The sequence below is a fragment of the Sphaeramia orbicularis genome, chromosome 24, assembly GCF_902148855.1.
Source record: "Sphaeramia orbicularis chromosome 24, fSphaOr1.1, whole genome shotgun sequence".
Lineage (NCBI taxonomy): Eukaryota > Metazoa > Chordata > Actinopteri > Kurtiformes > Apogonidae > Sphaeramia > Sphaeramia orbicularis.
Genome location: NC_043979.1, coordinates 47538488 through 47550514, shown reverse-complemented (window position 1 = coordinate 47550514; position 12027 = coordinate 47538488). Strand labels below are relative to the sequence as shown.

The 12027-nt window shown below is 39.6% G+C and overlaps 1 protein-coding gene across 2 annotated transcripts in view; it reads left to right on the top strand.

The window, feature by feature from the left end:
- Window positions 1-9633: 9633 nt before the first annotated feature.
- LOC115415089 (serine/threonine-protein kinase D3-like) overlaps window positions 9634-12027 on the top strand; it is a 61647-nt gene continuing 59253 nt past the window's right edge. The window contains exon 1 of one of the 2 annotated variants that reach the window (XM_030128531.1): window positions 9634-10133. In XM_030128531.1, the coding sequence (XP_029984391.1) occupies window positions 9843-10133 (291 nt within the window). In that variant the 5' untranslated portion in view covers window positions 9634-9842. The remainder of the gene's footprint in view (window positions 10134-12027) is intronic. The other variant, XM_030128532.1, reaches the window with a different exon arrangement.

Below are 12027 nucleotides of genomic sequence, written 5' to 3'. Positions count from 1 at the left end.
ACCAAGAACCACCAAGAACCACCAAGAACCGCCAAGACGACGGCTGAAACACAAACATCTGGAAAAAAGACGAATCTGAGGAAAAAGTTGGATTAAATACAGATTAAACCCAAACACGTGAACAGAACAAACGTTTACCAGCAGAAAGTCTGAAAATGGCACAAAAAAAAAGAAGTAACTTTATAAAAAAAAAAAAAAGTCGGAATAATTTAAAAATAAAGTCTTGAATTTTCTGAAAAAAACAAACAAAAAAAATCTCTTTTTAAAAGAAAAGTACGACGGCGTATTAAAGCCACATGAGAAAATAAAAACTGTTACTGCCAGAATAAAGTCGTAAAATATGGGAAAAATGCAGAAGTTTATGAGAATTAAGTTGGAATATTATGAGAAAAAGTAGTCATAATTTTAAAAAAACTCAGAATTTAACGAAAACGTTGGACTTTTATGAGATTAAAGTCGTAATATTTTGAAAATAAATTTGCAGTAGTGCGATAACAAGTCATACTTTATAAACTGTAAACATTAAGCCTTTGTGCACGACAGAGTTTCCACCATCGGCTTTGACTTCTGATGAATTGGACGACTAATGCTAATGTGCTGATGGTGGGCGGAGCTAATAGGCTCAGTATTTGGTGGGCGGGGCTAATCGGCTCAGTATTTGGTGGGCGGGGCTAATAGGCTCAGTATTTGGTGGGCGGGGCTAATAGGCTCAGTGTTTGGTGGGCGGGGCTAATAGGCTCAGTGTTTGGTGGGCGGGGCTAATAGGCTCAGTATTCGGCCTTTGTGCGTAAACCTCAAATGAAAGTCGAACTTCACAAAACGTTCCGAGTTCATCGTTGTGCGACCAGTGTACGACTGTATTCTGTAAATTCTTATGTTTTTCCGAATGCTTTTAAATTACGACGTTTTTCTCATAATATTACGGCTTTATTATTAAAATATGATGACTTTAATCTGATAAAAGTCCGACATTATGTTTGTTAAATTTTGAGGATTTCTTTAACTGTGACTTCTTCTTGTAAATTCTGTTTTTGTTCGACTTATTCTCATTAAATTACAGTTTTATCTCAATATTTTGCGACTTTCCTCTCGTAGTGACTGTTTTTATTTCTTGCGTGGCTCTAATACGCTGTCATACGTTTAAAGTCAGTGTCAAAAAATGAGCTGATAACGGACGTCTGTGTTCAAATGTTGTCGTTAATAACGTAAACAGAACGTTTTTGTTCAATCTGACATTAGACACAAAGTCAAAATGCACCAAAATCAATCATATTTATTTTTCTGATGCAGAAGTCAGTGATATGAATAATAATAAAAGACAAGTTTGTTTTCAGAACATTAAACTGTCGTTTAAAAAAATTAAATAAATACAAATAAATAATAAAGGTCCTGGTGCATGGTTTGAACTGGCATCTAAAGGGTTAATTTTCAATTTTGATTAATTTAATTATTATATAAATTAAATAAAAACTCCATGAAAAAAAAAAAAAAAAAAAAAAAAAAAAAAAAAAATATATATATATATATATATATATATATATATATATATATATATAAATTTTAAAATATAGTTTTGTCATAATTTTATGTCCTTTTAAACCAACAAACACATGTTAGATGTGTGTGTGTGTGTGTGTGTGTGTGTGTGTGTGGTGCACTCTGGGTAATGGAGTCTCTGATCAGAAGGTGGCGTTAGTGAAACTAGATTCAATGACAGGAACTGGAGGAAAGAGCGCACACAGATTGTCTATGAGATGGAAGATGCATCACTACGTCACAGCCACGGAAACCACAGAAAATAATAAATGACAGAAAATAATAAACGACAGAAAATGATAAACGACAGAAAATAATAAACGACAGAAAATAATAAAAAAAAACAGAAAATAATAAACGACAGAAAATAATAAACCACAGAAAATAGGATCAAATTTTATAAACGACAGAAAAAGTGGAGTTGAACCAAAGAAATGAGTCCAGATTTTTGGTCTGTTTACCTGTTTATTCTGGATCTAAAACCCACTGATTATAAAAGTGACAATGAAGAAAAAAAAAAAAAAATCAGTATATAATCAATAATACGTCTGTTTGTTTCCATCCAGTGACTCATAAACAACAAACAATAAACAACAAACAGAGTCACAAACATATTTATTATTGGACATTTTAGGTCCAGGAAATATTTTTGTGAACTTACAAATAATTTTATCTGTATATTTAACATTGCCTATTTTTAAAAATTAATTAATTAATTCATTTGTTTATTTATTAATTTAATTTAATTTAACTTAACTTAACTTAACTTAACTTAACTTAACTTAATTTAATTTTATTTTATTTTATTTTATTTTATTTTATTTTATTTTATTTTTTCTATTTGCACATCATAAAACAGCAAGAGAAAATAAACCAACATTCAAACAAGTACCATCATTGTGCAGGAGAGGATCGAAGCCAAAAAAGGCTGAAATGAAAACCTGCCCGGAAATAAACAATACACAGGAAAAAAAAAAAAAAAAAAAGAAAAAAATAATGAAAAATACAACATAACTGAATTAATAAACGAAAGTAAAAACATAAAAATGCAAATCACATTACAAATCATCAAATCAGATGATATACAGCCTTACATTTTTTATAACTTGAGTTCTTTTCAGATGCTTTAAACATTTTCTGTCTGATTCATCAGCTTTAATAAAACTACGTTCAGTGTAAATCCTATATTTTTCTATATTTAATTGACTGATCATGTGAATGTTTAGAAAAACTCAGAGGAAATGCAACGTTATTTGATCAAAAATAGAGAAAACTGAAGAAAAAGGGACTTTTTTCAACAAAATATATCATTAACTGAACATAAAAATAAATATCTACAATCTGGTTTTATTGATTTTGTTATTTTTTTGTTCATATTGTTGGTATTTGTCTTCTCGCTTATTACTGTTTCTTCAATATTGTTCAGTTTGTGTCTTATTTTGTTCATGTTACTGATTATTTTGTTCATTTTTGCTCATTGATCATTTCAGAGTAAATTCAATGTTTATTTTATCAAAACGGAAGAAAATGTGACTTTTTCCAGTAAAATATATCATTAACTGAAATAAAAACAAACATCTACAATCTTTTTTTGTACATTTTTTTATTCATTTTACTTGTTTTGGTTTATTTTGTTACTTATTTTATTTATTTTCTTTCAATTTATCGCATGTTTTGTTGTCATTTCAATTTTGTTCAGTTCGTGTCTCGTTTTGTTCATATTACTTTTTTTTTTAAATTATTCTTAATTGTTGCTCATTTTATTGATCTTTTTGTCTTTAAACTCAGGAAATTTAGTGTTTATTTTATCAAAACAGAAGAAAATGTGACTTTTTCTGTAAAATGTGTCATGAACTGAACATCAGACCAGGATCTCCAGCTGCGGTCCTGCATTAAACTCCACTGGTTTTACTGGTGAAGTCATATTCAAATGAAAACATGTTCAACTGTATTTAATCTCATTTATTGTGTTGTATTGTGTTTTATTGAATCTCATTTATTTATTTATTTGATCTAATGTTATTTATTTATTGTATTTTTATTTAATCTCATTTATTTCTATGTCTTAGTAGAATTCTATTCCTCCTTGAACTCAGTAGATGTTGCTGTTTGCTTGTGTTTCCGTCTTCTCTGACCCTGGTCCCTGTAAACCTGCTCAGAGTCAGACCTCGTCCTGCTGGTCCCATCTCTGACCCTGGTCCCTGTAAACCTGCTCAGAGTCAGACCTCGTCCTGCTGGTCCCATCTCTGACCCTGGTCTCTGTGATCCACCAGATCTCAGATCACATCAGACCTGATCCGCATCAGGCTGCACGCGCACCACACACACGGAGCCGGGCTGTGGGTCTGAAGGGTCCGCCTCTCAGACCCGGACCCGGAGGAACCAGGACCCGGACCTGCACCCGCACCCGGACCCGGACCCGGACCCGGACCTGGACCTGGACCACCCGGGGTGAGAGCACCGAGCACCGGCTGGAGGAGACGAGTTCACCGGAAGAGATGAAGAAGAACCGGAGAGAGATGAGTGAGTGATGGAAAGTACCTGAGGATTCACAGACCTGGACTTGGACCTGGACCTGGACCAGGGTCTGGACCTGGATCTGGATCTGGACCAGGAGCTGGATAGTTAATGGAGGCAGATAATTTATATACTAAACAAACAAACAAACAAACAAACAAACAAACAAACAAACATTACAGACCAGTGTTATCTGCAGCTCCAACATGAGTCCACATCTGGACCAGGACCAGGACCAGGACCAGGACCTGGATCTGGGTTTTCAATCTACGAGGCAGAAAATGTAAAAAAAATATATATGTGTAAAAAAAAAAAACCCTGACAGACCAGTGTTATCTGCAGCTTCAACATGAGTCTGGACCAGGACCAGGACCTGGACCAGGACCAGGACCAGGATAGTTAATGGAGGCAGATAATCGTATATTAAAAACCAACCAACCAAACAGCCCACTCTGCCCAGTGTTCTCAGACAGTTGAACTGGGACAAACCTTCATTTGCATTAAACTAAATAAATAAACTGTCGTTAATTCACTGTATTTCACTTTAAACTCTAGACCGGATCTGAAACGACAGCATTTGGACTGAATTTGTATTTATTAGTGACTTAAACGTCTTTTATTCTGGCGTTTTTACAGAATAACTGAACTTTCTTAATGATCCTGTTTAAAGGAGGAAAAAAAAAAACACACATTTTATCAAAACCAAAAGAGACAAAAGTCCCAGCTAACATGTGGAACTCCAAAAAGAAGAACTGATGACTAACAGTTTACAGATTACGTTAGATTTTTGTCTCCAGTGGTGAATTCTCAAATGTTTTTACTGAACTTTAGGTGTAAAATACTGTTAAAGTGAAAGTCCAAGCATGTAAATACACAGAATACTAATATTCAAACAGGTTGATTATTTATTTATGGAGTTTTATTAAAGACAGAACCTCAGCAAAACTTTATTTATACATGAATAATCCTGTGATCTGCACATTTATGTCCACAATAACTTAAGTATGTTTTTTTCAAATTCATGTGATACTGAAAGGCAGAGCTGCTACAAAACTAATAATTTATGATAAAAAGACGAATAGTTTCAGATATTCTTCAGTTAAAATGTCAGTTTTTACCTCCGCCAAGGAGGTTAGGTTTTTGCCAGGGTTTGTCTGTCCGTTAGTGTGCAACATAACTCAAAAAGTTCTGGACAGATTTGGATGAAATTTTCAGGGTTTGTTGGAAATGGGATAAGGAAGAAATGATTAAATTTTGGTGGTGATCGGGGGTGGGGGGGCCCACGGGGGGGCCACTGATCAGCCTTGGCGGAGGTCTGCGCTCTCCGAGTGCTTCTAGTTGTAGCTGAAATGTGCAGTTTTGTGTTTTTTTCTGTCTCACAGTGAAAGAAAAGTTCATTTAAATGACTTAACACATGAAGAATGAAACCTATGATAGTATACAGATGATTTTTCTTTATATTAATGATATGAATTTACAAAATAACTAAGAAATAAATGTATGGAAACAGTATGAGGCTTTGATATGTAGTGGAGTAGAAAGATCAAATAAAATAAAATGAAAATACTTCAGTAAAGTGTCCAGTCCTGAGGTAAAAATACTGAGTTACATTGCCTATAAAATAACTCATCAGTCAGAAATAAGTGATTAAAAGTTATTTAATACAGATGCAAACTAGAAAAATGAAGAAAAATGACAAAATAAATAAGTAAAAGCACATGTGTTTTTTTTATTCCATCCACGTTTCCAGGCTAAAACAGATTAAACCAGTGAAAACAAACACATTAATGTGAATTAAATGAAAATGGACCAAAGTCCATCAGGTGGAGCTGGATTTATTTATGGAAGGTTTTAATCCTGCCATTAATTGTCTTTCATAAGACGTTAAATTAAAGTGACTGTTTCTATTTTTTAGTTTTAATCCTGGTTTAATGTGAAGTGTTTAATTGTTTCAGTTCATTTTAGGCCAAAACTGTGACACAAACGTCACAAACAGGTGCAATTCAACCATTTTAAACACGTAAAAAACTGAAATAACCGAAGAAATGACTGAGAATGAAAGTGAAAATGATGTCTGATGTAATAACAAAAAGATAATTACCTGTGATGTTTTATTGTTGTAAAATTAGTTCAACTCAGTTTATTGTTTCCAGAAAATTAAAAACACTTAAACAAGGGCTAGGTTTGGTTAAAATCTGATACTGATGCTTTTGCTCCTGTTTTTGTTTGTTTGTTTGTTTGTTTGTTTGTTTGTTTGTTGTTTGTTTTACAGTTGAAATATGTCATCATGACAAAACACCAGTTCCAGGTGCATTCCTGGGACACATCTGTAGTTAAATCTTTCAGCTCATTTGTACTTGTATTCAGTTACAGTTGTATTGGTTGTATTCTACTCCTGGACACATGGTCAGTGAAGGACATGGTGTCATGGGGGTTTGGGGTCTTCTCTTCAGACCACCCTCTTCCAGGTGACCCGGCTGGGGGATCAGGTCTGAACCTGTGTCCAGGTAGCTCACTGCACCCACTCAGAGCCACCAGGAGCCTTTTCAGCAGCTTCCAGGATGTTCTTGGTGGTCCGTCGTCTCTGCTGCCCACCCATTCCTCAGAGTCCAGGACCCGGTGTACGGAAGCCCCTGCAGCCCAGTCCAGCAGGCCCACAGAAGGCCTTCCAGCCCCGCAGCCCAGTCCAGCAGGCCCACAGAAGGCCTTCCAGCCCCGCAGCCCAGTCCAGCAGGCCCACAGAAGGCTTCCAGCCCCGCAGCCCAGTCCAGCAGGCCCACAGAAGGCCTTCCAGCCCCGCAGCCCAGTCCAGCAGGCCCACAGAAGGCCTTTCCAGCCTGCTCCGACACTCTACAGAGGTGTAGATCCAGCCCTCTCTCTCTCTTGCCCCTCCTCCATTCTGTCTTCTCAGAGGACAGTGAGTTCCAGGATTACCACTTGCTTGGTTTCCTCAGACATCAGGACCATGTCGGACCTGAGCGTGGTCTATGTAACTGTGTCTGGGAACTTCAATGGGTCTTCTGAAGTCCACCAGGAGCTGCCAGTCTGTTGCTGTTCAGAGGAGTCCTCACCTGGGCCTTAGGGCGGGGCGAGGCTTCTCAACAAAGACCTGGGTCACTTTGTGGCAGGTTGATGCCTCCTACAGCTGATGCCGGTACAGATGGTACCCGCTACCACTCGCAGGACTTGATCACGGCGCCACCGGTACCGCCCCTCTCCCAAGGCCTTAGAGCAGCAGTTCAGGATGTGCTCCATAGACCCCTTCTTCTGGCAGAGTCGACAGGCAGGTGAGTCCACCAGGCCCCAGGTGAACAGACTGGAAGGGCCTGGGAGGACCTGGGAGGACCTGGGAGGACCTCGTATACCGACTGGACCAGGAACTTGAAGCGGAGTGGCTCCAGTTTCCACGGTTCTGCTCACGTGGTTTTCCGGCTGTATGTTCCCACCTGGTCCAGGCTCCTGCTCGCTCATGCCCCCCACCCAGCTGAGGCCAGTTTCCTCTTCTTCTCGTCCTCCTTTCTCCTGGCTGTGCCGTACGACGGTGTTGCCCTCCCGGTTGCCGCTGTTCCCATCAGGACGTTGTGCCGCAGCCTTCCCTCAGCTCAGCTGACCACCTCCTGGGTACGCCGTTTCCTACCAGTTCTGACCTCTGCTCCCACCGAAGAGACCTTGGTGTCAGATGAGTCTCAGTAGACCAGGACCTCTCTGGCTCTAGTCACCTTGAACTCACTAGTGCCCCGTTTCCACTACATGGTATTGGCTCGACTCGACTCGGCCTTTTTGCGTTTCCATTATGAAAAAGGACCTGGAATCTGGTACCCGGTACTACTTTTCTGGTATCACCTCTGCCGAGGTTCCAGGACTGGGACCAGATACTAAACTGTGACATGTACACACTGCAGACCACTGATTGGTCAGACAGTTTTCTCTGTGACCCGCCGTTTTACAAAAAACAGATGCAGAAGTGGACGGTAAATATAGCGGTACATTAATCCACATGAGAACAGCCCAAAACTACACCGGGGTCGGTCCAGGAGGTTCAGTCTTTGGTGGGCGACATAAAAGTTCAGACGAGACAACACGCAACGAGCGAGTTTTCAGCAACTCTGAGCAGACGACACGGAAATAACGCACTGCATCGCTATGACGACCAGGTACTGTAGAGTCGGTAGTATCCTGTAATGGAAACGGTCTGCAGGAATGCCGAGCCGAGCCGAGCCGAGTTGAGGCGAGCTGGTTCCACGTAGTGGAAACGCAGCACAGGCGGCTCAGTGGGAGCTGCAGCTTGGTGTTGTGCCCATAAAGAGCGACGCTGCTGAGAGTCTTTTGGAGGCCCAGCCACCTGCGCAGGACGTGGTTTACCTTACGCTCAAAGGTCTCTGCGGTGGAAACTGGGACTTCATAAACCAGAAGAGGCCAGAGGAGACAGGACAGGATTCCGTGTCGGTAAATCGAGACCTTGAATTTCCCAGGAAGTCCTGACTGGTCCACAGCGCAAAGCCAAGCGCTGAGGTCATCAGTGGTGCTGGTGAGGTGTGGTGTCCTTCAGACCACCAGTGCAGAGCTTCCACAGACTCTGGACTGGCGTCTCAGACACAGCTGGAGTTTTGGCATCCAAAGCAGTTTGAACCCTTTTAACCCCATGGTTTGACCCTTTTGTACAAAAAAAAGGTTATTTTTCCTCTAAAAGAAACCAAAAAATGCAAAAAAAAAAAAAAAAAAAAAAAAAAAAAAAATTAAAATAGAAAAATAAAATAAATCAACAAACCCAACTGTTGTGTTGTAAAGAGGAGTTGATAATATTATTTATCTTGTTGTTGTTTTGTTGTTGTTGAGTGTTTTTTTTGTTTTTGTTTTCTTCTTTTTTGAGGGGTTTCATAGGTTTGTAGGTGTGTTGTATAACTTGTTTGTTATTTTATATATATATATATATATACATACACTGTGCCTGTGTGGTTCCTTATGTATAAGTACATGTTTATATAAATGTATAATTTTAAATAATAAAAACATACAAATAAACAAACAAACCCAAAAAACACTTAAGGTTCCACATTCAGATCAATAGAATTAGCAAATAATCTATAAATAATGTCAACTCCAGACTTTTCTCTATATTTTAGAATGAAAAAAGTAAAATTACATCAATACAAAATTCTTGTTCCTCTAAAACAAACAAAAAACTCACTTGTTTATATATTTCTATGGAAGGAAGGTGTAAAGTGATGATATAAATGTCTGTAAGGGTTAGTATTAGTGGGACTTTTCCTGGTTCATTCAAAGTGAAACACACAGTTTTTTTCTTTCTTTTGACTCTAAACCTCAGATACAGACGAAGAAACTCTAACGTGTTTTTGTCTTTGTTTTTCTCTCCACAGGTGAAACTGAAACGGCCGCTCTGTGACGCTTCAGGGTTTTTCTGCTTCAGCTGCGACAGTTCGGACCTCTGTGGGGGCGGAGCTTTCTGACTGCGTCCCAGGCCTCTGTGGGGGCGGAGCTTTCTGACTGCGCCCCAGGCCTCTGTGGGGGCGGAGCTTTCTGACTGCGCCCCAGGCCTCTGTGGGGGCGGAGCTTTCTGACTGCGTCCCAGGCCTCTGTGGGGGCGGAGCTTTCTGACTGCGTCCCAGGCCTCTGTGGGGGCGGAGCTTTCTGACTGCGTCCCAGGCCTCTGTGGGGGCGGAGCTTTCTGACTGCGCCCCGGGCCTCTGTGGGGGCGGAGCTTTCATGGTTGCTCAGACTGTTCCCTCTGGACTGACTGTTCTCCGGTCTGGACCACGCCACACATAACCATGTCAGCCGACAGCAGCTCTCCTCCTCCGCCGCCGCCGGCCTCCCCGCGGTTCTTCCCGGCCGCGGCCCCGCCCACCCCGTCGCCGTCGCCCAGCCCCCCCGCCACGCTGTGCGGCCGGCTGTCGGACGGCAGCCAGACGGCGCCCAGCCCCACCAACTCCAGGAGCTCCATCCAGGGGGTGTCGTTCCTGCTGCAGATCGGACTCACCAGGGAGGCCGTGACCCTTGACCCCGCCGACCTGTCGCTGTCCGCCGTCAGGGAGCTGGTCTGCTCCATCGTCGACCATAAGGTAAGAGGGCGAAGGGTCTTCAAACCCAGAGACGAGTCTGGGTCGGTGGGTTTTCTGAGGTGGGTTGGGTTCAGGGTGGAGTCTTTTTACCGCTGACCAGGAGTCTTCTGTTCATTTTATTCATTACTTTGGCTGTTCCGGTTCATTTTCTGGTGAATTTAATTATTTTTCCTTCATTTTTGTAAAATATTCTTATTATTTGTTTATTTTTCAATGCTTTTTTTTTTCCTTTTTCATTATTTTTCTTGAATTTTGTAAAGTTTGTGGCTTATTGTGTTATTATTACTTATTATTTTGTGGATTTATTGTAAATTTTTATTCCTTTTATTCATCATTTGGCTGTTTTTGTTAATTTTGTGGCTTATTTCAATTTATTTTTTTACTCGGCTTTTTTTTTCACATTATTTATCATTTTGTATGTTTTTTTTTCTTTTATTCAAACCCGGAGAAGAGTCTGGGTCGGTGGGTTCTCTGAGGTGGTTTTGGTTCAGGGTGGAGCCTTTTTACCGTTGACCAGGGGTGTCAAACTCATTTTCTTCCGGGGGGGGGGGGCACATTCAGCCCAGTTGAATCTGCAGTGGGCCAGACCAGTACAGTAACAGCATGACAGCCAATAAATAATGACAACTGCAAATTGTTTTAGTGCAAAAAATAACATTCAGTTCTGCCAATATTTACATTTACAAATGATCCAAACAAAAAGGATGTGAATAACCTAAAAAAAATGGAATTTGTTAAGAAATATAAGTACAGTTTTATCAGTATTATGCCTCAACTTATCATTGATACATACGCATTACCAATCAGATCTACAAAGACACCAAACATTTAGTAACAGGCAGAATATTGTTAAAATTGCACTTAATTTTCTTTAGACATTTCAGGTTGTTCATATTTGTTCAGGTTATTCACATTTTATTGTTTGTTCATGTAAACATTTTCATAATTTCATGTTTTTTGCAGTAAATCAAAGGGAAAAAATGGTGTTGTCATTATTCATAGGTTATTATGATATTATTTTTGAGTTTGATGCCCTAACTTGCACTTCGCAAATTCACCTCACGGGCCAGACTGGAACATTTGGCAGGTCAGTTTTGGCCCCTGGACCACATGTTTGACACCTGTGCCGTTGACTCTTAATTAATTAATTTAGTTAATTAATGATGGAGGAAACGTGTCGTCGCTCTTTGGTTTCTGCCATTTTGAAACCAGTACTTTGTGACTTGGATATCACCATGGTGGATTTTTGGAACCAGAAGTGATCATATTTGGATAAAAGGCACAGAAGTACCGGAACCTGTGGGGTCAAAGGTCAGCTAATGCTAAGTGCTAGCTTAAACTGAGAAACAAAGTCATTTGTGTCCAGTTCATGGAACCTGTTAATAACAACTAAACTGGAGCTGAAACTCAGGAAAACTGTGTAACCTTTATCTAATGGTGGATTTACCACAGTACGGTATGTTCTGTAAACGAAGCAAGACAATCCACAGAAGGAGATCACATATTCAATCCAACTTTATTTATTTATTTATAAAACATCCACAACCACAGTGGACCAAAGAAGAATAAATACAAACCAAAATAAAGGAATAAAATACAAGAACAGATGAAAAAAAAAAAAACACATAAAAAGCTGTACAATTTAAAACAATTAAAAAAAAGAACAATAATCCAATACCAGAAACAACAACAGAATAAAAATCATACATTCAAACATGTCACATGGTTTCAAAGCCAAGGAGAAAAGACGGGTTTGAAAACAGAGGAGGTCTGTCTGATATGGAGGCAGATGGTTCTGTAGTTTAGGAGCAAAACAGTCCTTTTATGAACATATGTATGTATACTGTATATAGCCCCCCCCCCACCTTCCATTTTTTCTGGATCCACCCCTGTT